The 25,967-nt window shown below is 48.3% G+C and overlaps 1 protein-coding gene across 3 annotated transcripts in view; it reads right to left on the bottom strand.

Annotated features, from left to right (window-relative positions):
* The window catches only part of Colq (collagen like tail subunit of asymmetric acetylcholinesterase), a 55,634-nt gene that overhangs the window by 10,627 nt on the left and 19,040 nt on the right, over positions 1–25,967 (bottom strand). For 2 of the 3 annotated variants that reach the window (XM_029541608.1, XM_029541609.1), the window contains exons 3-13: positions 19,709–19,821; positions 18,934–19,032; positions 15,680–15,724; positions 15,317–15,343; positions 13,693–13,764; positions 11,345–11,407; positions 10,932–10,958; positions 10,242–10,286; positions 10,041–10,076; positions 6,792–6,872; positions 2,116–2,221 (exon numbers count right to left, since the gene is read on the bottom strand). In XM_029541608.1, coding sequence (XP_029397468.1) covers positions 2,116–2,221; positions 6,792–6,872; positions 10,041–10,076; positions 10,242–10,286; positions 10,932–10,958; positions 11,345–11,407; positions 13,693–13,764; positions 15,317–15,343; positions 15,680–15,724; positions 18,934–19,032; positions 19,709–19,821 — 714 coding nt within the window. Of the gene's footprint in view, positions 1–2,115; positions 2,222–6,791; positions 6,873–10,040; positions 10,077–10,241; positions 10,287–10,931; positions 10,959–11,344; positions 11,408–13,692; positions 13,765–15,316; positions 15,344–15,679; positions 15,725–18,933; positions 19,033–19,708; positions 19,822–23,383; positions 23,714–25,967 lie in introns of those variants that run through there. The other variant, XM_021203555.2, reaches the window with a different exon arrangement.

Genomic DNA, 25,967 nt, shown 5'->3' on the forward strand with positions numbered 1-25,967 from the left:
CACACACACACACACACACACACACACACACACACCCACACACACACCAATGGAATAAAAAGGAAAGGGGGAAAGGAAGAAGGAAGGAAGGAGAGGGAGGGAGGGAGGGAAGGAGGGAGGAAAGGAAGGAAGGACAGGAAGGAAGAAAGGAGGAAGGAAAGAGGGAGAGAGAGAACGCAAAGGAAGTCACCAACGGCAAGAGCTATATGAGAAGAACAGTGCATTCTGATGGGAGAGGACACAGTGGTAGAGGGGGAAGTGGGCATACCACCCCCCAATCTGGGAAAGAAGGAACTAGGGGCCCAGGGAAGGAAAACAAAACTGCTGGCTGCTAATCTCTGGGTTACAGTTCTCAACTGACTGTACAAACATGGCTTTCTGAGAACCTGCTCACAGTCCCCAGGCCCAGAAAGGAACCTGAGATCCGATGGGGCCATGTTTGCAAATACCCAAAAACATAACGGGATCAGTACGGTCTTACTTTGCTGTCCACCTTCATATGCGTATGCCCGTCTCCAGAATCCTCAGGGGTTTAGCCCTAATCACTCCAAGGCCCAATAAAGTTCTTCCCACAGGCAAAACCATCATGCAATCAGTCCCTGATTGGTATCTTGTGGCTCCGACTCCCTGTCTTGAGATGCTGTGATGGCCAAGCGCAGCTTGAGACAATGGTCCCCAGGTATCCATGGACACCTAACTAAGAGGTGGGAAGGAGTAGGCCAAAGCAAAAGGACCACTCCCCAGTGTGTTCCTGCCACAGCTCACCAGGATCTTCACCTAATCGATTTAGGTTTTGTTTGTTTGTTTCATAGGGTCTCTCAGTATAACAGCCCTGGCTGTCTTGGAACTCACGCTGTAGACCAGGCTGGCCTCGAACTCCCAGAGATCTGCCTGCCTCTGCCTTCTGAGTGCTGGGATTAAAGACATGCACCAACACCACCTGGCTCTTCATCTAACCTGTTTGTGGCAGTTAGAAAGGTAGGGAAGAAAAAAACTCAAGAGTTTTGAGTGAGACTGATTCTTCAAGGTGTCTTGACAAGATCGAGTCTCAGAGTTAACTTTACTTTGGATTAAGGGGTCTAACAGAGCAGGGCATTCCGTGACAACCTCACCGTGTGGGTGTAGAAGAACCACAACCACAGTAGAATACAGTAGAGGAAGGGCATTGTGGAATTTTAAAATCTCTATTTATTAAGAAAAAAGAGATGTAATTACGGTTGTGATTCCTTTTGTATAGCTGAAGATTGACCTAGGAATTCCATCTTTATATATGTGAGGTGCTCTAAAAGGCCTTACATTGAGCAAACAAGGGAATAAAATAAAGGATTTAGCTAATCAAATTAAATGGATAAAACAAGGTAGAAACAAACTATTTCATCTTCGGTGATTGACTCTTAATTTCTGTTTAACAGTTCCTTCCGATATACCCAATATACCCAAAGCAAATAAACAATCTTTCACCACACTGTGTAAGACAGAAAAATCTGTAATGCTTTCTGGGTTTAAGATAATGTTTGGAGGGGCTGGTGAGATGGCTCAGTGGGTAAGAACACTGACTACTCTTCTGAAGGTCCTGAGTTTAAATCCCAGCAGCCACATGGTGGCTTACAACCACCTGTAATGAGATCTGACACATTTTTCTGGTGTGTCTGAAGTCAGTTATAGTGTACTTATACATAATAATAAATAAATCTTTGGGCCTGAGCAAGCGGGGCCAACTGGAATGAGCAGAGGTCCTAAAATTTCAATTCCCAACAACCACATGAAGGCTCATAACCATCTGTACAGCTACAGTGTACTCACATACATAAAATAAATACATCTTTTTTAAAAAAAGGTGGTATTGATGAAATAGGTACCCTTTTCACTGAAAATATAAATGATATTACCAATGTAATTTGCCCTCTTTTACTTCCTCTCTGTGTTCTCCAGAATGTTAAAACAAAGTTCAGTTAGCCAAATCATAGACAAATTAGGAATACACGCAAAGGAGATTCTGGTGGTTTCTAGCAAGAAATACAATGTAGAGCTCTGTTGGCATCTCCTTGTGGCCTTCCTGGGAGACATAGTTGGGAGTGCTACTGTGTAGATCAAGTGAAGATGCATAAGTCTTACCTGCAGATGGTGGGCCTGGGGGCCCTGGAGGACCTTGACGGCCAGGTTGACCAGAAGGCCCAGGCTTGCCTGGTGGGCCCATAATTCCACTGTCTCCCTTCTGACCCTAACAGAGAGAAAGATGGAACCCATTGTGATAGCATGGCATAACAAAGTTCTTCCCCCACATTGCCTCTATGTCAGAGACCACCTTGCTTAGAAAAGCAAAAGCTTTCACTGGTGGGCTATCACTGGTCTCCAGCATCCCACTCCTGAGACAGAGCAAGCAACATTTGCAAGCTTGATGACCTCACTAAGTTCATTGTCTGCATGAGTTAGGGGGTGAAGTTTCAGACCAGGCTCTGGGCAATGCCTAATGTTCAGGTGGCCAAATTGGACCTATCATTTAAGCGTTTACCTACATGTTAGGGTTATTTACCTACATGTTAGGGTTAATTACCTACATGTTAGGGTTAATTACCTACATGTTAGGGTTATTTACCTACATGTTAGGGTTAATTACCTACATGTTAGGGTTAATTACCTACATGTTAGGGTTATTTACCTACATGTTAGGGTTATTTACCTACATGTTAGGGTTATTTACCTACATGTTAGGGTTATTTACCTACATGTTAGGGTTACTTTCATTCTATCAGAAGAGCTGTTTCTACCCACAGACTTCCTGTCATTATCTTGGTAGAGACCCCACTCTTTACTGAGTGCAAGAGCTGGTCATGGCCTGAGTCAGAGGGATTAGTGGTGGGGTGATGTCTTTTTCTTTTCTCTTTCTTTCTTTCTTTCTTTCTTTCTTTCTTTCTTTCTTTCTTTCTTTCTTTCTTTCTTTCTTTCTTTCTTTCTTTTTTCTGTCAAAAACCCCATGATTCTTAGCCCACTTCTCAAACAAAATCCTCTCTTTTCAGACTCTAAGCTCTTCCTTATGCCCCTCTGCCTTTAGTTTTAGGTTCTGATGTCTCAGCAGCAAGATCTCCCCAGGCAACACTGGTGTTTCTCATCAAGTTCTCTTAAAGCGTACTTCTTCAAGCTGAGTGGTGAGGTGCATGGCTGTCATCACAACACTCAACAGGCTGAGGCAGAGGGATTGCTACTAGTTTAAAGGAAGCCTGAGATACACAGTGAGTTCTAGTTCTAACCCCCCCAGAGCTACAATGAGAAACTCAGTCTCAATACACACACACACACACACACACACACACACACACACACACACACACATGCAGACAAGCATACATACAGGCATGAGCATACCCATGCACACATGCATGCATGCACACATTGACATGCACAGGCACACACACACACACACACACACACACACCATGGTTCTTCTAGCATTTATTTCAGATCACTGGTCATAAGTTATTGTATGATCATCTCATCTGTCTCCCCAGGAGACATAAATTCCATGTAGGCTAGAATCCACCATGTTCATCTTCTCTCCCCAGACCAAAGGAAGGAGGAGAATGAAGTTGACAGTGAATGTGGAGGGATTTTTGACAATCTGTCAATCAAGATATTCTCCCTTGAGCATGAGGCCCTGGATAACTCATGGTATTGCTTTGTGCCTTGGTTTTATCTTCTCTAAAGTTGGGCCAGTAAATAGGCACCCACCGAGGTGCTATGTGGTTAACAAAGATGGCAGAAGCGAAGATATGGCTTGTGAAGAATGAAGGGTGATGGGGAAACAAGCCCTAGTGGCTGGCCAGGCTTCATCTTCTCTCATAGGGGAAGGAGTTCTGATTTCCTAGAGCCCTAGTACTGAAGCACAACTACCTCCACACTCCTGGCCAAACTACAGCCCTCTATTGGAGAAGTCATCTTCCTTATCCAATCATGCAGCTTTGGAAGAAACATGTGGACCAGTGAGTTCCCTCCTCAACAGCCAGACCAGTTAAACCAACCATCACAATCAACTGGATGACAGATGTCCTGGCCAAATGTCCCTCACACCCAAGACGTCCCGATTTCTTAAAGAGAGTCACACCTGAAGCCACTGTTTCCAATCTCCACACTGATTCAGGGAGATGCTGTCCTGCCAACGTGGCCTCTAGAGACTTTCCTATACTCGTCCCAGTGGACCCATGAGGTTGGTTTGTTTCCAATCCTACCCTCATGGAGGAGGCTGTTAATCCGCAGGCCAGGGTGAAATATTCTGAACAGTAACCAAGACGGGTCCCAGAATGGCAAAGGAAGTCACACCAGCTTAAAATAGCCAGTCAGGCTTGTTTGTCTAACAGCTAGGCCAGCTGGCTCTGAGCTCAGGAAGTGCACAGCTTGAAGGAGCTGGAAACGGTCCTTGACTCTGACACCAGTGGCCAGCGAGGAATCTTCTGCTTCATTGGTCACTGTGTGGAAAGTGCCGTGTCTCTAAGGGAGGTTTCCCTGAGCCAGATGACAGGGAAAGCATTGTTTGTTCCTCATGTGCTGTGAGCCGAGGAGGTTTCTCTTGAGGAAGCGGTTCTGGATCCTTAACCAGAGATTTTTTTTTTCCTTTTTGTGATGCTGGAACTCAGGGCCTTTTGCACACTGGGTAAAAACTCTACCACTGATCTAAATCCCAACCCCATGATGGATCATCACTTCGGCCTTGGGGAAACAGCCAACAGAGTAGAAAAAGCATGTCCTCTCGGCGTTACCTACCATCAGGGCGGGCCTCCACACAATCTATTGCTTTCTCGTCTATTATTAGAATATGATGCAGGTATTTTTAGAAGATCTTTAAAAATTCATTAATTCCTACAATAACAATAAGCTGTACATGTTGTGATTTTAAGCTATAAGGGCAAAATAACTACATATTGGACATAAAAGAAGAGAAATAATCCTGAACTACATGTAACCCCAGCATGTTTGAGGGCAGAATTTGAAGCCAGCCTGGGCTATGTGAGACTCTGTCTCAAAGCAACAAGAACATAATAAATGGATAAACAAACAAAAAATTTTAAAATGAAAGAAGAAAGAATTATGGAAGGCTATAATATTCAGATCAGGCCATCACCAACAATAGGATGGAGATAAAAAGCCAATGAGCTGGATATAGTTGAAATATTCTCATTACAAAGAAATTATAAAAATCTGAAGTGATAGGTATGTCTAATAACTGAATTTGGTCACTCTACAATGTAGGTATGTACACAATTATATTACCATCTACCCCATAAAATACGGTAACAATTAAAAATAAGAAATATTGAGCTGGGCGTGGTGGTGCACGCCTTTAATCCCAGCACTTGGGAGGCAGAGGCAGGCAGATTTCTGAGTTTGAGGCTAGCCTGGTCTACAGAGTGAGTTCCAGGACAGCCAGGGCTACATAGAGAAACCCTGTCTCGAAAAACCAAAAGAAAAAGAAAAAAAAAAGAAATGTTTTATATAGGTGCTCAAAATAACATTTTTCTTTGAACATACTCAGAATCATTAATATTAAAAGTATACATACTATAAGTATGCATATCACAAGTGTAAATATTAATTTTCAGCAACTAAGATTGTTTAATATAAGCTGACTTGTATCTGGGTGTGCAAGCAGAGGCCAAAGGCTCCACACCTTATTTTAAGGCAGGGTATCTCACTGAACCCACAGCTCGTGGGATTGGCCAGAGTGGTTGGGGCTCTGCTTCCCTGGCGCTTGGCTTACAGGAGCGAGCTGCCACGCTGGCCCTCTCACATGAATGCTGGGACCAAGCTCAGCCCTTGAGCTTTCACAGGAAGGACTTTACCCAAGTCATTGCCCCGGCCCCTAAAGAAAGCTGGATTTCAAGTATCTATTTGGAAAAAAATGAAAAAGGCAGCTGGACTGTGGTAACACATGCACTTGGGAGTCAGAGGCAGGAGGATTGCTGAGGGTAAGGCCAGCCTGGTCTACAGAGTGAGTTCCAGGAAAGCCAGGGTTGTACAGAGAAACCCTGTCTCAAAATTCAAAACAAAAGAACAACGACAAAAAAAGAAATAGACAGCTGAGTTATGATAATAATAAGAAAAATAGTGCAGGTTTAGTAAAGTCCAAGTTACACAGTGAGACCCGGTCTTAAACAAGCCAAAGGACCACCCTCCTGCCACCCCTCAAAAAGGTGACAGAGCTCATCTCTCAGATGCATCTGTCCATGAGTAGAGGGGCTAATTTTCCTGTGGATACCTAGCACAGTCCTCAAGCCAGCCCAGGAATTCCATTTCCCCACTTCATAACCTGGCTTGCCCTGCTGACAAGGGAGCTCAAAGCGACAACTTCCCTAAATGCTTAACAAACCCAGAGAAGAGGATCACTTCCACATGAGGGGCTTGTACAGTGAGAACTGTCACCAGGGCCTGAAAGACCAGATAGCAGCAGGGAAGGGCCTAGGCTGCTCTGGAAAACTCCATCTGTACCCAGCACACTGGGCAGAAGGCACATTTTCTGCAAAATGGCCTTGGCCTCCTTCCATTCTCAGTTGCTTCAGTTAAGGCGTGTGCGTTCCTATGAACCAGGTAAACTCGGGCCACTCCCTCTTCTGACCTTGAGCAGAGCCTATAACCTTGAACCATGTCGGCTGGGAGAAGCCTGAAGGTCCATCAGCAGTGAGGCTGCTCTGTCCACCAGCCCTGAGGATGCCTGGATGGCCCAGTTGACTCCTGCATGCTGTTCCATGCATCTCCAAGCCAGGGGCTGTGACCTCTGTGGGAGTAAACCCTGAGGCCCTTACCTGCTTGCCTCGCTTTCCTGGTCTTCCTGTGGGGCCTCGGTGTCCTGCCAGCCCAGACTCTCCCTTAGGACCCATTTCACCCTGGGGAGAAGAGAGGGAAGTGAGAGAAAGTAGACACATCTACGCGGGTCTCTCCTATCGCTGGCTGTCAGTGCCTCCTCTTCATACTGCGTCCTCCCCAGGTAGGGCTGTCCCGGGAGCATGGGAGACAGGTGAGCTCATAGCCAAGGGACAGGAAAGAAAGAAAGAAAGAAAGAAAGAAAGAAAGAAAGAAAGAAAGAAAGAAAGAAAGAAAGAAAGAAAGAAAGAAAGAAAGAAAGAAAGAAGCCAACCCCAGTGTGACTTAGTGCTCTAAAGCCATAGGTGCTCTGGTGGTCAGAGGTAGCCCCTGCATCTCAGTTGCATGTGAGCCTGTGTCACTCCTGACTGGGGAAAAGGCTTTCTTGTCTAACTGAACGATTGCACTTTTAGTACAAGCTCACACACACGAGTTGGGTTTGACGTTTGGGAACTCTCTTTTCTGACGTAGTGCTTCTGATTCTTACTGAGGATTGGATAACTCTCCACTTTTTTCATTTTTCTTTTTTTAGATAGGGTTTCACCTCATAGCTCTGGCTGGCCTGGAATTTGATATGTAGGCCAGGCTAGCCTTCCTAGACATCCTTCAGCCTCTGCCCCCTGCACACTGGGATTAAAGTGTAGTTGTGTTCATCAGTTCTTCACAAATCAGTATTAGTTTGAGTTCCAGCTCATTTCTACCTAAAAATCTTTCTGAGTTAGGATCTCCTGTAGCCCAGGCTGGCCTCTACCTGTCTATATAGCTGAGGATGACCCTGAAATCCCCTTGCCTCTATCTCTCAAGTGTAGGAGTTGCAGATACATACCACTCTGTCCAGCTCAAATGAAAACCCTTTTTTGTGAGAAAAGATGCTTCAAGTATTTGTTCAAATAGTCACCACAGAAATATTGTTAAAATATGGAAAACAATGTAAATTACTTTCCTAGTTGAAAATAACTCTCTTTCATAGTTCAAAGCCAACCTTTTGCAAAAATTATTTTTCAGACTATCAAAAGGGCTTTGTGGGAAAAGCTACTCCCTGCTGAGCCTAACGACCAGGTAAAAGAGAAGCAGCTCCATCAGTTGAACAGTGACATTTGTATTTGCACTTTGGCATGTATAACACACACACACACACACACACTCATACTCACACTCACACACACTCACACACACATACTCCTGTGTGCATGTACACACACACACAGACACACACTCACACACACTCACACACACACTCCTGTGTGCATGTACACACACACTCACACACACACACACACTCCTGTGTGCATGTACACACACATGCACTCCTGTATGCATACACACACACATGCACTCCTGTATGCACACACACACACACACACACACACACACACACACACACACACACACACGAGCTGTTTAAAGGGACCCAGGCCATATCTTGTTTGACCAGGAGAAGGCATCAGCGTGCAAAATATGAATTTTTTAAAAGAGGTGTTTGGAAGGAAGTGGCTTTTCTCTTTACCAGCTGGAAGCAGCTAGGGATTTCTTGATCTAATATCTCTTCTAAGACCTAATTATGGTTATCACATCAGCCCTGTCCCAAAGCAGTCAGCCATGAAAGGGGGAAGACAGCATTCTCTATGCCAAGCCTGGTAGATGGCGCACAAGCCAGAGAACCTGTCAAATTTAATTTTATAGTGACCAATGAGTCTTTGATGATCACTGTTGCAGGGAATGAAAATCTAGACTAAACATCTTAAGGTACTTGCTTCTCTTTTGAAATTTGCTTTAATTTGTTTATAGGATTCATCTATTTTTAAAATGTAGCATCCCACCTAGGTAGCAGGAACTGGGCTTCTGGCAGACTAAGGTAAGGATAAGTCATAGTGACTTGCATAAAGACCCATGGCTGTACACCACCGGATAAGACTGCTTTACTTTAGAAAGCAACACTTTAAAGTGAATGTTTTTAAAAATTAAAGACACTAAGAAAATGTTTGTTTGCATATTTGAAGCATTCTAGCTTATGACCTTGGTAGAGATAACAATTTCCAGTGTCGGTGACCTAGAACACAAGGATCCAACATTGCCATGATAGCGTGTGTCTTTGATTGGTTGGTCACCACTTGGTGGGACTGTTTGGGAAGGATTAGGAGGTGTGCTCTCACTGGGGGTGGGCTCTGAGGTTTCAAAAGCCTGTGCCATGTCCAGTGTGTCCTTTTCTGTCTCTCTGTCTCCCTCCTTTTTTCCTTCCCTCCCTCCTCCCCTCCCCCCCCTCCAAAGTGTGGATCTAGATGGAAGCCCTTAGCTCTTGCTGATATGTGCCTTTCCTTCCCTATCATGGACTCTAAGCTTCTGAAACACACACACACACACACACACACGAAACATGTTATCTCAGGAGCTGTCTTGGCATGATCAGTACCTTATAGCATTGAGGTCCCAGCCTTCCATGTCAGCCTAGGGACTGTCCTACATGGTCATTTATGCATGTCTTCCTTAATGCTGTGACATCTTCCCTTGTCTAACACCCAACCTTACTCCATATCCTCATCTAAGTAAAAGCTTTCCCAAATCTCCCTGTCTATTGCCACCTTCACATTTTTGGTTATATCAATTCATCACCCCATGGTTACTTACTGAATAATTTTTCTTCAATAACTAAACCTGTCTCCTTTTAAAATTAGGCCTGTCCCAAGCGTGATAATAAATACCTCACTATTTCAATACAATTGTTGTCATCTGTTTAAAATAATGCCGTGTTCCTCCAGCAGTGTCTGCCACCCTTGAAGATGGTATTGAGTGTTTAGGAAGCAGTGACATTAAACTAAACTCATCCGTCAGGGTCTGAGGGATAAGAGGGCCCTTGACCACTGTGGCTCGGATAGGAGATAGGAGTCGGTCCTCATAGAACTTTCAGCTATTTAATCCTGCCTTGGAGCTTCAGGGGGTAGGAGAAGCAACGCGGGCCTCTCTCCCAGGTGGGTATGGGGAGGCTGGGAACAGCTTCCCCCCACTAATCTGGAGGCTGACTTCAGACCTTCCCACTGCCCTTTCCCCAGCATAGAAGACACCGTATTCCTCATCTCAAACCGGAACTTCTCACAGTTAAAGTCAGTTTCTCTGCCTGAAGGGCAAGGAAAAGGGGCTCTGATTGTTGTGTCTGGAGGGCCTGAGCTCCAGTCTTTCTACTTCTAGATACTCACTTTCTGCCCCAGCATTCCAGGAAATCCAGGGAAACCCTGTGAAGAGAACAAATATCATGACTGTCCTGAAATACCCCTTGGAAGAGCTGTGGGTGAATTTGATCAGCCATTTCCAAGATGGCTGCCCATCGGTCCCTAGGCCGAGGGAGCCGGAGCTGATGCTTCTATCGAAGCCTATCAGTTGTACAGATTTGCCGTTACCTTTTCTCCTTTGGGACCCAAGTCACCCCTTTCACCTCTGGATCCCTAGGAGAAAAACAAAAGAGAGGGTCAATGGTCTCACGTCGCACTGTGTTGGGGCTTGGGGTGAGGCGGGAAGTGATAGGAACATTTCAAACTGAAAAACTCCCTAAGCCAACACCCTGACTTTTGCAAAGTTCTAGGCTCTTATATTAGGTGGCTTGCCTAGAAAAGAAATGCTTTCTGTTTAGATCTCAGAGACCTCCTAACATTAGTAAAGGGAAACACATAGAAAGCTCTGGGCCTCCGGTCCCCTCATCTGGCAGGTGCCGGCTGGTGCTGGGTTTGGGCAGGTGAGAAGGTGCGTAGTAGAAACCTGACCCGAGGATAAATCCACTTTTTCCACTGCCCCTTCGATCGCTCGCTGACTAATTGACCAAAGACTCTTCACTGCCTGCCAGCTCCCATGTGCTCCCCTGCTCCCTGCGCGGGGCAGGCAGGGCATGAGGTCACTGGGAGCTCTCCTTTACCAGAAGCCTAAGGGAGGCCTTCATCCTCCCTCAGCCTGCACAGGACGAGGACAGGGGGATAGCTGGGAAGAAGAGCTGCAGCGGATGACTGACAGAGGGCTGGGCCCGTGTGCCGCCCACCACCGACCCCAGAGCTGCATCCGGCCCGGGACCTGGGATGGCTGGAGATAGGAGCACTGACCTTTTCCCCTCTGGATCCAGGGAAACCCTAAAAGAAAGCAGGCAGATGTTTAGAGTGAGCCTCAGGACAGCCGGGGCTGAGGGAATGGGAGGGGTCCCTGATGTGCGTTGAGGCTCTGCACTGTGTTGTGAGTCCTAAGGGACACACATCAGCAAACGCAAAGATATCCAAGAGGTTTGTGCTTATAACAGCCTCCCAGATACCTAATCCGGAGCCATAACCCCCGGTAGCCGAAGAGAATGGGAACAAGACCCCAGTGTCCCTGCACCTCAGGGCATGATTGTCCCCCAAAGGGCTGACTCCCCGGCACAGAGACAGTGTCCCAGTGCCACCCTCCCCATCTCTGTAGACAGCTGCTGCTCCTCAGCGTTAGTGAGGAGACCCGGAGATGGCCGTCTGCACCACGCACTGACCTTAGAGCCCATGGGTCCTCTGGAGCCGGGCAGGCCCATCATACCCAGGTCACCCTTTTCACCCTGTGGCAATTAGGAGGAAAAGAAGACCCACAGTGATGTTTCTCAGAGGAGCAGAAGCAGGAGTTGTGGGGAGAGTTGGGAAGGAACCAGGGTATTGGGGCTGGACTGGGAACGTGAATTCCATACGCCCCTTTGCCTCCTCCCAGGGTGCTACTTTCCACCTTTCACTGTGGTCCTTGCGATTAAATAGAGAGAGAGGAAAAAAATGCCCATGGTGGACAGATCACCAAACTAAATACTCACTAAGATGTTGGAAATGGTGATGTTTGATCTTTTCCTGGAAAGGGTTGTGAGAGGGCAGGGGAGACAGTGTGAGGGCCTCAGAAGATAGGGGATCCCACAAGTAAATTCTTTATCTGCTTTGCTTTTTGCATAGGGAGGGTCTTTCAGACATCTCATTACACTCTCACCCTCAGTCGGAAGGCAAGTAGAGGGAAAATCAGCCTCGGGGCAAATACAGCAGAGGAAGGCGGTTGCTGTGTAGGGTGTATTCATTGTCTCTATTACAAAATTGCATGCCACCTCCAACTAGCAGAAATCTAAAGCCAACTGAATGCTATTGGGGATTAATTTGTGGTGTTTATTTTGGCTTTGGCTTTTATTTATTTGTTTGTTTGGTTTGGTTGTTTTGTTTTGTTTTTTAGGCAGGGTCTCATGTATCCCTTGCTGTTATGTGAGAACTCAGGTGACGATGCCCTTCAACTGATGATGTTCTTCCCTGCCTCTGAGTTCGAGGATTATAGGAAATATTATCACCATGCCTGGCTACATATTCATTCTGAATAGCAAGTTCCTTTATAAATTATATCAAACGGGGTTGAAGAGATGGCTCAGTTGTTAAGAGCACTAGCTGTTAACAAGAGGTCCAGAGGTCCTGAGTTCAATTCCTGGCATCCACATGGTAGCTCATAACCACCTGCTATGGGATCTGATTCCCTCTTCTGGTGTCCGTGAAGACAGAGCACTCATATACATAAAGCACATACATAAATAAATATTAAAAAAGAAATTACATTAAATGTAAAACTAAGCTGGTAGTCGGGCATGGTGGCGCACACCTTTAATCCCAGCACTTGGGAGGCAGAGGCAGGCAGATTTCTGAGTTCGAGGCCAGCCTGGTCTACAAAGTGAGCTCCAGGACAGCCAGGGCTATACAGAGAAACCCTGTCTCAAAAAACCAAAAAAAAAAAAAAAAAAAAAAAAAAAAAACCTAAGCTGGTGAAATTAATTTTGCTAGTGTTTTACTTTCATTTATTCAATTGTCACTTCAACACGTAATCATGATACAATAAGATTTTAAAATTACATTTTATTTACTGTGTGTGTGTGTGGGTGGGTGGGTGTGTGCACTCATGTGCATATGCATGTAACCCACAACACACATGTGGAGGTCAGAGGACAACTTGTGGGCGTCAGCTCTCTCCTTCACATGTGGGTTCCAGGGATGGAACTCAGGCTATCAGGCTTGGTGGCAAACAGCCCCGAACAGTTGATGTTCAGTTATACTAGTCACATTTCAAAGGTTCCACAGCTAGGTGTGGTTTGCCATGATGGACAGCTTAGCTCTCTGTAGCGGGGATTTTGTTTTGTTTGAATCAGGATCTTAACTCTAGCTCAGGCTGACCTGGAACGCACTTTGTAGTCCAGGCTGGCTTCTAACTCACAGCGATCCTACCGTAGCCTTCCGAGACCTGGGTTTGTGAGGATGAGGCGCCATGCCTGGCCATACAGTAAACTGAAAATTGCCTGCATGTGCGCATGTGCACCGTGTGCACACCTGGCATCCACAGAGGATGGAAGAGGGCACCGGATGCCCTGGAAGTGGACATGGCCTCGGCACCCTGCAGTCTGTGACAGGCAGCAGGAACACAAGACAGAGGAAGATAGGGGTGTGCTTGTTTTGTGTACTCTCTGTGGAGTTGAATCTGCATCCTTCCAGCCTGCCTAGAGTCCCGGACTTTCCACGCCAGATCAGTGGCACAGGTGAGAACTTTCCAGACCCACGTCCCCTCTGGGTCATCTCAGAGACTAGAACACTCATTCTTACAACAAAGGGGAAATGGGCATCCTGGGGAAGAAGGGAGCAGCCCCCACTCATCCACAGGAGCAGAGTCACAGCACTGACCAAGGTCCTCAAGCCACATGAAGGAGAAGCACCTTGGGGCTGGGAGCTGCATTTCCCTCTGAAGGAAGTGATGTGCTCCACTGCTGTCCAGGACCCAGGGTAGCCATCTTCCCCCTCATATTCTGATACTATAGGAGCCCCAAACACATATGACACTTACCCTGGGTCCTTCAGGGCCTGGCCAGCCAATGGGCCCAGGCATGCCAGGAACACCTGGGGGTCCAGGTCTACCCTTCAAAGATCAAGAACAAAAGTCAAAATACCTCGGTATGCTTCCCTCCACCCAAGAATATCTGGGGTTCTAATAAGAGTATGAGGCTGCCATACATGGACCCCTGTACTTCATCCCTACCCTTCAAAGAATGAGGGCTTAAACACCTGTGTCAAGCAGACATGAGTTAGATTTTTAGTGTCATATTACCGAACAACGTTTTATTTTACTTAAGAAATAAAAAACATTGGCAGATTAGGGATTCTAAACTTCTTGGTCTCTCAAATTTCATTACCTCTATTGCGTGTACCCACTGTCCCTTGCTTCCTGTGGGCTCTCCACAGGTTGTCCTGTGGCATGAGCTGCGACTGTGTTGGGAGCAGCAGCAGATGCTGTTGGAACTCCCTCAAGGGCATTTTGCCTGCTTGCTGCACTGTCCCTCAGAGGCTACACCGTTGGCTTCTATAAAAGCCTGCATCCATGAAACTCACTATGGGGTACTGGGGCTTCCCAGTAACTTATGAACCTTCCCTTTCTATACCCAACATCCCAGACCTTTTACTTCAGGGCATGAAGGAAGGACAGACAGGCTCTCCACACACCCAAGGCTGCTTCCCTATGCACACTCTCATGACACCCTTCTGCCCGCTTTACTGGTTCCTCCTGCCAGAGTTCCTCCATAATCCATTCACTTGTACATGTCTCTGCTTCCAGAGAACCCCATCTCAACTAAGGGTTATAGAAGAATGGCCTTTGTGAACGAGGGTAAGAACATAGACTTGGGGGTGGAGGAGTCTCTCTTGAGCTCTGCACTTGATGGCTCACTTCAGAGTGAGCTGGGGACTCAAAAGACTCAGCCGAGAGCTCAAAGATGCCAGATGCTGGTGTGCACACTCTACCTTTGCCTTCCATGCTCATGGCAGACATTACTAATCGACCCAGATCTTGATGCTTCAAAGCATGGGACCGCCACAGGCCTCTCTCCAGGACAGTATTTCAACAGTCACTGAGCTGTGTCTGGTCTTGCTATTTGGGCCTTACAAAGGTCTGTTTGTGGCTTCTGTTGATAATAAAGCCACTAGCATCTTTTAGGATGGATTTGCTCTGTCTTAATCCCAGTCAAGACCTAGAACTTAAGAGCCACCACCCACTCTGACCTCAACAATATTGCCTGCTGGCTCTTTCTCTGACACTAACGATGGCGTGTGGCTGTTCCGCTCAGAGCCACTGTAATGTCCAAAGCAAAACTATTCACTCCTGTCTACTCAAGCACTTTATTCCAGTTTAATGAAGGTCATTTTGTGTCACTGGCTGGGGACTTGAAGAGTTTCCCATTGGGTGGCAGGATGAAGCTGGGGAAGTGTGGCCAGACTCAGCAGCCTCTGAAAGAAGTCAGTCAGATGCTAGCAGCCACAGGCTCCAGCTCTTAGCCAAAGTGTTGGCAGAAAGGGCAAGCATGCTGACATCATCAGTGAGGTGCCAGCACCAGAGTTCTGCCAGGGAACTGGTGGCCACCAAACACACTTGTATGCACATGCAGCACAGTTACCCGACAGAACAGCATGGGTCCTACCTTCCTTCCTGGGCGGCCAAGGTCCCCCTGTGCACAGAGAAGACAGATAAACAAAGGTTGTTTGAAAGAGAAGTTCTGGGATCAGACAACTTAATAGGGCTGAGGCCTGTGTGTGCTGTGGCTCTCAGTTGGTCACTTGACCAGTTATAGCACGCCTGCCATGCCAGTGGCCCGAAGCAGGACACACCAATAGCACCCACTACTATAGCTGCATCCATTCATTGCATCATTCACCTGCCTCATCTGCTAAGACAGAATGAGCACGTATTTTGAAATCCCAACCAGAACATTCTCAGGGGCACGGACAGAAAGCAAGCAGTGGCTGTCAAGATGAGGCGGGAGTAAGAAAGCAGCGGCTCATACCTTTTCTCCCTTTGGTCCTGTCTTGCCAGGAAGCCCAGGTGGACCCTACACAATGGAGAGAAAAGGTGAAGAGAACATACCTAACCACGGAGAGACTGCAGGGGAGGGCTTGTGGTGGGAGACTGTGGCACTAGGTTCCAGGGACGCCTACAGGGACCTCTCAGCCCTGCGGTCCACTCTCCTCACCTTCCCTCTTCCTCGTTTCTCAGCCCTGTTTCTTGGCACCATTGGTGTCACTCTGTGGACTTTAATTTTTCTCCCTAGAGCCTTCGGTGTTTAATAAGAGCAACCTCAGAGTCCTGGAGAAATCCCATTACACTAAGACGGTGATGCTTCTTGGCCTCGGATCCTTCACTACTCTGGCTACAGTTCTCCGAGGCCCTGGCAGGAAGGAAAGGTGAGTTCTGCACGGAGAGCAGCTGATTCTGGTAATCCCCCAGGAGAAGCTAGGCGTGGTGGCCCACTATAGGCAGGAGGATTAGGAATTCAAGGCCAGCCTTGGCTGCCCAGCAAGTTCAGGACTAGCCCGGACTACATGAGACCCTGTCTTATAAATAACAAACAAAACAAAAGAAAAAAAAAGATTTCCCACAAATGATCTATGGGTTCCAGGTGGGGAATATTCCCCTCCCAGAAACTTTCATTAATGGAAGGAAAAAAACGCATGTTTACAATAGCTCTCACTGAGAGGCTCCAGCAGACATTGTAAAAAAAAAAAAAAAGACAAAAACCGCCAGTGTTTTGCACATTCACAGCTAGAAGTGCCTGCTTTCTGCTCACATATCTCTGGAAAGCTCCCGACTGTTTTCCAGATTCCTGAGGACAGCAGAGAGGAATCCACCCAAATCCCTTGGGCTCCATACCTCTACTGTCTGCAAGTGACCAACATGACAGCCTGTCAGAAGTGTGGTTTCTCCAAAACTTGTCCAAATGATCCCAGGATTCCTGGGATCCCAGGATCCCCAGGATTTTTGAAAACAATCCCAAAGCTCCGGCCACACCCAGACCGATCACATGACCATCTGGGGAGGTGGGAGTCAGAGAGCTTTGAGAGTGTTTGAGTTCCCCAGCGATCCTTGGGTTCTCTGCCTTCTGATTTAGGAGGTACGGCTGGGAAGTTGTTTTCTATTTCCAAGCCTTTTATTTCTTGAAATGGTTAGAACTGTTCTACAAGTTCATTGAGCTTAGCACACACCAAGCAAATATAGATTCTGATCGAATGGAGGTGTGTATGTGTATCCCTCCCTCCCCCTCCCTCCCCCCTCCCTCCTTCCCCCCTTCCCTCCCTCCCTCCCTCCCTGTGATAGGAGTCTTACCCTGGCTGGCCTGGTACTCATGGCTAACTCAAGGCAGTCTTCCTGCCTACACCCGCAGAGTGCTGGGGTCTAAACCAAGGCACCCGGAGAGACTGCATTTCTAACCAGTTCCCATACGATGCTACTTAGAGATCTCACATTGCACAGACTCTGTGGGTGGGCAGCGGAGCCTCTGTGTGACTCAGACTTGCAGGAGCTCAGAGGTACACTAGTATGAATGGAACTGAGGTGACCAGAGGATCCCCTCCTTCCATGTGCTCGGTTGGTTCTCACGCACATCAAGACCCAACAGAGAAGGGTGCTGAATCGGGGAGCCCACCTCAGAGTGCTCTCACCTGGCCTTTCTGCAGACTTCCCAGCATTTAATGATGGTGTCTGACTTCTGAGCTCAAGGTCCCATTCTCGGTATAACATTTAATAGATGATTTTTATTGTTTGTTGCCTTATTTATTTTGTTTTTGAGACAGGGTCTCTTACTAGGTGGCCCAGGCAGGTCTTAAACTCAGGGTCCTCCTGCTTTGGCCTCCCAAGTGCTGGGATTACAACTATGTAATTATACACCTGGGTCAATAAATGTCTATGGAGAACGGCAGGCTAGTTATAGCCCACAGGTCGGGTAGACTAGGAAGTGGGGTGGACACTATCCCTGTCCCTGTACACAAGGGAACAGTAACTTTTCCTCTACAAAGCCAGAGAGTGATTCTTTTAGGCTTGGAGGAACACATCTGTCAGACGCCTCAGCTCTGCCCCGATAGTCTGCAAACAGCCACAGACAGTAAAACTAGTTATAAAAACAGGTGAGGCTGGATTCAAAGCCTTAGTCTTAGACTTGGTAATTGTGAGAGGCATCCCTCCCCCTCCCCCTCCCCTTCCCCTCTTCTCCTTTCCCTTCCTCTCCCCTTTCTTCCCCTCCTCTGCTCCCTGAGATAGGGTTTCATTCTGCACCCTGAGCAGTCTTGGAACTCCTACAGTGAGTTCCAGTCTAGTCTCAAACTCGTAGCAATCCTGTCGCAGCCTCCTCTGAGTGCCGGAGTCAGAGCTATGTGTCACCATGCTTGGCTGAGAAAGGTGTCCCTAGGGATGGGGACATGGAAACCAACCTCTGAGAGACCAAGAAGAGCAAGTCAAAACTAAAGCAGGGCCCTGGAGTGCACAGCCCAAGGCTGAGCCAAGCTTGCTGTATGTGAGGAAGAGAGGCAGACATGATAGCTAAGTTCAAGATGGAGGCTGTACAAGCCGATGGAGCAGTCCAAGCCAGAGTCCACTCATGGGACTTTGTCTTCCAGGTCAGGAAGTTTGGCTTTTAGCTCTCTAACACTAGGAAGCCATAAGAGGTTCACGTAGCTGAGTGGTGACTTCAATGCCTCCTGTCTAGGACAGCACTCGGGACCTATAAGCTCCTGGCACTCTTCCTCCTCCCCGCAGAGCCTCAGAGCCCTCATGGCAGCAGATCAGCCTGGAATGCGGGGTCTCTGGAGTGCAAAAGCTCTTTCTCTAGCTGCTGGCTTATTCCTCGATCTTCTCTTGTACCTCGCTTGGGGGCTGCTTATGCTTATAGTAGTCCAGAGCCCATGAAAGCTAAGATAGGTGGTCCCTCTGACGGCCACATTCCTGAATTGAGCACAAGCCCTTCTGGTCCACAGGTGGGGTGGATGGTCATGTTCCTGTTTGCTGACAACCACAACAGCCACTACCATACAAGCAGCATCCTCAAATATGAAACAAAACCTTCAAATCTGTCATGGCCGGGGTTGCACGGGTGAGGCCAGTTCATGCAGAGACCCTTCAGGGTGCTGAGGCTGGGGAGAAGCTACAGAAGGAAAACCAGCCACACAGCACATCGTAGGACCACACAGCACATGGTAGGGCAGGCACTGTGAGGCTCTGTCCATTGGTTTATGGGAAGACCCAGGAGGGGACCTGGAAGGGTGAACTCACCTGGGGCCCAGGGGGCCCAGGAGAGCCGAGCGAGCCTTGAATGCAGGGCGATGGTGACACCTCAAGTTCCAGGAGATTCTTCATGTCTGGGGAGAGGAGCTTCAGAGGAAAGTGACAATGGGTTAGAGGTCAGACCAATGGAAGCGTTGTCCCCCCCACCCCCCCGGCTCACCCCTGCTCTGTTTCTATGCAGTGGTGACTTCTGCTGTCTTTTCCCCCTAGGTTTTTCTTTTCTTTTCTTTTAAATAGACACCATGTTGTAAGAGACTGCAGGCATCCCAAGGCCCACAGCTAACTGTATTCGATGCCTGTTAGCTGGTATCTCTCCAGCCTGCTTCTCTCTCTCTGTCCTCTACATCCCATTTCCCTCTTCCTTTCTTCCATCCTTGCCCCCACTGCAGGGATTTCCCGAATACTTGATTAAAACAAAAAAAAGAAAAAAAAAGGGGGGGGGAATTCTGTAGCTGATGGGGATTTGGAAACACTTTAGTGTTTTCAAAAAGGTGAGCTATCTTGCTGCCAAGCCTGATCCCATCTAAACTCCCTGACGAGGAACCTCCGTTCTTCACAGCGAGCACGGCAAGGGAGCAGATGTGTGAATGGATTGGCACAGATGGCACAGGTGGCCCAATGCCCACTCCAGGCCTCTGCCCTTGAATGACATTAGAGCTACCCCTCTTCAATGGGACCCTGAGGTGGCCATGCTGGGCTAGGTATGGAGCTGACGTAGAAGAGTCTGGAGATTTTTTCACTCACCAAAGTCCGGAGTACTCACCGGGCTTCGGCTGCCTCTGAAGAACGGCGGTGGGAAGAGTGGCGGCGGCGGGGGCATGAGTAGGCAGCATGCCTTGTGGCTGCCCCGCTTCTTCTGATCCAGGCCAGAAAGGGCTGTTCAGAGAAAACTGCTGTTCCTTAGCATGGGGTTAGGATGACGATCTGTGACATGCCCACCGTGCCCAAGGGATGTACACACGGTCACCTGAGATTGGAGCAGGCCCCTGTTTGTTGCCTTGAGGCAATGAAGACACACGGAGACCCTCTCTTGCCTCTGCTGAAGGGAAGTGGCCCAGATGCTGTGTGTGTCCTTTCCTCCTTCAGAGACTACCTCTGTAGGTGTGGCCACGGTTTGAAACGACCCTACGTAATCATGTGGCTGCTCTGCCTGCTAACGGGTCCCACTTAAATGGCTTAGTGTGTAGGTGACCAGACCCACAGCACAGGGAGGTGAATGGACTTATAGCTTTGATTATTCACAGAGTCTTATCTATGTTTGGCCTTAATACACGGTCAGGGTTAAGGTATGTAGAAAGATGCAGATGCCACACTACAGCACAATAGAGTTCTGCAAAGAGAACAGACCCTAGATGACAGCACCTAAGAGCTAGAAAACACCTACCAAGCCGCAGAGGCCGCTAAACTCCAGCCTCCGTGCTCCCCACACACCACTGGAACCTAACACCAGGAATACATGATGGGGACGTTTATATTTTATGCAAATTGAATCTCACAATGTGAACTCCCATGTCTGTCTTCTCTTTCTCAACACCGCATTTGGGGGAATGGGACAGGCTGTAATTACAGTTCATACAGAGTTCTGCTGTGTGGCTAGACCATAAGGCTCTTAGCCATTCTGTGAGCGTCGTGGGTGTGCATGAGGTGACATGGATGTACACATACCAGAGTGGCTACCATGAAAAGGACAGGAGAAAAATATGACAAGGAGCGGGGACGACCAGAACTGTTATCTGCTATCCCGTTCTAGCGGGTGGGAATGAAGGCTGGTGTGGTCTTTGGGAAATTGTGTGGTGTTTGCTATTGAAGCTGAGTGTAGACATATGGTACAGCTCAGCAATTTCACTTCTAGGAATTCACCAACAGAAAGGGCGGGTGCACTAGAATGCTTGTAGCAGCGATATCAAGAAAAGCGGTAATTTTCCAGTTCCTAGTTTGGGCCTCAGATTCCTGGATCTCACAGAACAAGCCTGGGTGGGCCTCCCTATGCCTCTCATCCCTGAGCTCCATCTGTGCATGATGTGCACGCAGCGCTTGAGACAGCCAGAAGAGGGCGTCTCCTGGAGCTGGGGTGATAGCCTCCACGTAGGTGCTGGGATTTGAACCCTGGTCCTCTGGAAGAGCAGCCAGCACTTGTAACTACAGAGCCTTCTCTCCAGTCTCCGCTGTTCTCTTTCTTGGTTTGATAGTTACATTTTCAAGCTTCGCTCTGTCACCAGCTCTTGGCCAGCGTTGAGAAGCCAGGAGTGGACAAGTTTGGCTTCTCCATGCTATATGCTGGGCTATTGAAGAGGGTGGTGGGTCCACGCTAGCCGCCAAAGCCTGTTAGAGCGCCCTCCAGATCCCCTGGTCTCCCTTTTGCCTCAGAGACAACAAGGACCAAGGCTGCAGCTCTCCAAAGTCCTCCTGGAAGGCACAGCTGGGAACTCGGCAGGCCATTGGCTAGTTTGTACATTGCCTGTCCAGCACTCTGTGAGCTTCCCTAGTGAAAGATCTTGGGTCTCCCAAGGCAATCGCTTCTCTCACTTCTTCCTGGAAACTGGAGGCATCTTCAGCGAACATAAATTATCAGCTGCTTTTGCTGCCAAAGTGTCTGCCTTTACGCTACCCCCACGCCCGCACCCCTTCCTCCCCCTTGACCTACTTTATGCCAGCCGGTGTGGGCCTCGGTTTCCGCCCCTCCCCCAGCCCCAGGGGCTGTTTGTTTTTAGCGCAGTCTGGTTTATTTACAGCTCATTCCAGCACTGAGTATTTCCATCAGGTGGATGGGTCTGTGGGCAGCTTCCCCTCGGCACTCTCCCCCGTTAGCTAAGCCAGGGCTTCGCAGGTCTATTTTGGGGTTGAATGGCCCCCGTGCATCTCTCCCAGGCTTGTGCTGTCTCCACTGGAACAGTACCTAAACTCAGGGTCCAGCCTGGAAGAGTCCCAGAAGGCTCCATTGTAATGGGAACTGTTGGGTGTGTAGCACTCGGTGCCTGTTGTGGCCCGGTGTACCACGTGCATGGCTCAGCTCCAGACAGCTGCCTTGGCAATACCAAGGGACTCCAGGACCACTGGCCGTCACATGATGATATTAATGCCATTGTATCTATGGTGTTTCTCTACAGAAGTACTGTCTGATGAAGGTTTTGGCAAGCGTTTGGGTTTTTTTTTTTTCCCCTCATAAGAAAGGAACCTTCTCCCTGCTTTCTTTTGAGAAATTGAGGTACATTCTTGGAAAGTGATCCATGCCAATGGACTCTTGGAAATATAGGAACTTGCATCTACGAGTTTGAGTCTGGGGTGCATGTGGCCCTGTGATTCCTCAACCCAAGCACTCAGTTTCCTCGGCAGAACCACCAAGAGTTTGGCCCACACCACCTCCAATGACAGGCTTTAAGGTAAGTATGACCCCAGGATCACCACTGGGTCTATCTTTCTTTTTCCCTACAAGTCCATCAGCAGACTACCAGGTCTCTGTTCCAGCCTCCCACACCAAGCCGCGCCCCTCAGGGCGAGCCAGTGTGTCCCCAAAGCCAGCAAAGGAGGCAGCAAGGGAAGAAAGCATCCCGCTTCAGCCTGGAAAACACCCAGTGCAGCCGTGGGCTAATGGCCCCGTTCCTGCCTGTGCCTAGGGTGGGAGCTTTCGAGTCTCCCTACTCTGTTGGGGTGGCATTAGAGGGAAACCCCAGAGGAAGTGACACAGTGAAAGACGCATGTTCCATGGTGTCTCTGGGTGTCCCCAAGGTAGGCTGCAAGGCCCAGTGACAGTTACATTCACACACTAGCTGGCTACAGTTTGCCCAAAGTTGTCCACATTTCACAATTCCAAAGAAGCCTGCCTCCTGGAACTTTGCATCAGCCCCATGCACAGACCAGATAGCCCTGAAAAGCATGTTCTGATCCTAAAGGTAAAAGCAGTTTGACATCTTTGGGAAAAGGCCACAGTGAAGGTTTGCACCTGAGCGTGCATGGGCAGCAAGGGTGGACACACCTGCCAAGAAAGCCATCTGGTGGTTTGGTGGCTGCTGTCTTTGAGCCACGTCACCCAAGCCAGTTGGCCCGGAATGATGGCGAGCATCCCGGCCACCTAATGCCACGGGGATCTGTGGACCACAGAGCAAGGTTTTACCGCAGAGTCAAGGGGACAGCAGCTGCCAGCCACTCTGGAGTCAAGGTCACAAGAGGGACAACAAACAACTTCAGAGGCATAAGCATGCATGCAAGGCCCCCAATGACTCCCCCCCCCTCTCCCTTCACCCTACCATCTTAACACCGACTGAGAAGTTTCAAACTTAAAGTCTGCTGATGCTCCCAGGACAAGCCTACTTTTCAAGTTTTATTTAAAAAATAATGCATACACATATATATTCTCTCTCTCTCTCTCTCTCTCTCTCTCTCTCTCTCTCTCACACACACACACACACACACACACACACACACACACACACACACTTACCCAAGTGGCCAGCTGAGTGACAGAGAAGTCCCGAAATGATAAAGAGAAGATGACTGAAGCAGAATGATTGACCCGTCATCATGTGTTAAAGCCCAAGGCAGACTGGCCCGGGAACACAGGCTAGAGACAGGCTGAGATTTGTCACACCCCCGAGTGCTGCCCGTGCCTGGCCTGCTTGGCATTTGTGGTGGGAGTCGGCCAATCCCTGCTTTGATGTTGCTTCTGCCCCAGATGCCAGGCTTTCAGGGGCCAGTCCTGAGCTCCAGGGAGCCAGGATGGGTAGGCAGTTCCAGCTACTCACAGGACCCTCTACTCAGGGAGGCTGGGAGGCTGGGAGCTCAGTACAATGATCACCTCAGACACCACAAGGAGGAGACAGCACAATCTGTCAACCAGGAGGCTTTTCATTTGCCTCAAAACGGCCTCATCAATACTGTTCTGGCATGCATCAGAGTCACACCCCACAGAGGGTGTCCGAGGAGCCTCTGCCCTCTCCTGCTTCAGGGAAGATCTGCATGGCTCAGTGTTTGCTCTATTGCTGCCAATAAAGTCACACTCAAAATAACAAAACACAAATTCTACATATTGTGTGTAGCTATATAGTCTTTTACATATGTGAATATACATATGCATATACACATACGTAGATGTGTATTTCCAAAGACCATGAGGGTTGAACCCAGACCTCATGCATGCTAAGCATGTAGTCTACCAGGGAGCTGAATCCACAGTCTCAAATCTTTTTTACAGGAACCTTGTCTATAAAAGAACAAAGTGGCACATGCCAGATACACACTGCAATCTGCCTGAGACCTTACTCTATGCCCGAAGCATGATCATACATAATATTCTAAACCATAAAAGATAAGGTTATTGGTACTTAGCAACAAGCACCAACTGAAGCAGCTCAGTGAGGAGCTTCATAACACGAGTAGCAGACTCAGTCTACACAGGACCGATAGGAAATGTTTTAGGATTCATGGGCTACATAGTCTGTGTCCAAGAGCTTGGCTATAAAGCACAAAAGCAATCATGGATGACATCTAAAGATAAGCGTGACCAGGTTCTAATAAAACTTTATTTATAAAAATAGGAGGGGTGCTGGATTTGGCCCCCAGGATGTAGTCTACCAACCCCAGCACTGAAGCACCCAAGGAAAGCTCAGTGAGCCGGCCCATCCACTCAATAGCTATTGCCTGTGAGCCGGATGCCTCTGTCTGAGCCTCAGCCTTCTCACCTGTACAATGGGTGTTGCATAAGTTACTTTGCTACTCCGCTGGAAGGATTAGAGCCAGGGCTTTACTGTTTCTGGCACAGAAGGGGGCTCTTTATCAACCTACTTTCAGATAATTTGGCCCAGGATGAAAGAGGAGAGTGTAGACTTAGGGATGTCTGGAGAGAATTATGGGAGTAAGAGAGAGCTGGAGAGAGAATGAAATGAGTAGTCTGAACAGGTGAAAGAGGTGCATTTGCGAGAAGCCTTAAAAGCTGAGATTTTTCTGCACAAAGTGGGGAGGAGGGAGAGAGGAAGGCTTGGGCTCGGTTCCCCTGGGAACTAGGTGTAAGACATGAGAGCCAGCAGCTGCAAGAAAAGGGCACACTCAGTTCAGAGGCCAACAGTTGGACAATAGCACCCGCACCATCTCCTCCAGTTTCCCTGTGTGGTGGTTTGAATGAGAATGCGGCTCCCCCCACCACACACACACACACACACACACACACACACACACACACACACACACACTTATCTGCTTGAATACTTGGTCTGCAGTTGATGGGTTGGTTTGGGGAGGGTTAGGATTAGCTTTGTTGGAGGGGGTGTGCCACTGGGGTTAGGCGGGCAGGCTTTGAGGTTCCAAAAGTCCTTCACCATCCCCAGTGTGTTCCTTCTGCCTCTTGCTTTCCCTGATGTGAGTTCTCAGCCAATCCTGCCACCACCTCTCTGCTCTGCCAGCATGGATATAACCCTCTGAAGCCAAGGGCCAATTAAATGCTTTCTTCTGTAAGGTGCCTTGGTCATGGTGCTTTGTCACAGCAACAGAAAAGTAACTAAGACAGTCCCATTGTTGTCCCTCCTCCTCCACCTCCTCCTCCTACACTTCTTCCCCCTCCCCTTCCTCCTCCTCCCCCTCTTCCTCCTAGTCATCTTCTTTCTTTGGAGAAGTCTCATTCTGTAACCCAGGGTATCCTAAGACTCACTGTGTAGTTTAGTATTTCAAGTAATTCTCCTGTCCCATGATCCCTGGTGCTGGGATAACAGGCACGTGCCGCCGCCACATCTGATCAGATCTTCATCCCTACCCCCACCCCCCAGCATCATGGATGTTCCTCAGCCCTTGGATGTTTTGCCACTTTCACAGCAAAACCTTTCTGTTTTTCTTAACCATGTACCATCACACTTAAAAAAGAAAGTATCCCAGCTGGGCATGGCGCACACCTTTAATCCAAGCACTCGGGAGGCAGAGGCAGGCGGATTTCTGAGTTCAAGGCCAGCCTGGTCTACAAAGTGAGTTCCAGGACAGTCAGCGCTACAAAGAGAAACCCTGTCTCGAAAAACAAAAGAGAGAGAGAGAGAGAGAGAGAG

Source organism: Mus pahari, chromosome 8, assembly GCF_900095145.1.
Source record: "Mus pahari chromosome 8, PAHARI_EIJ_v1.1, whole genome shotgun sequence".
Lineage (NCBI taxonomy): Eukaryota > Metazoa > Chordata > Mammalia > Rodentia > Muridae > Mus > Mus pahari.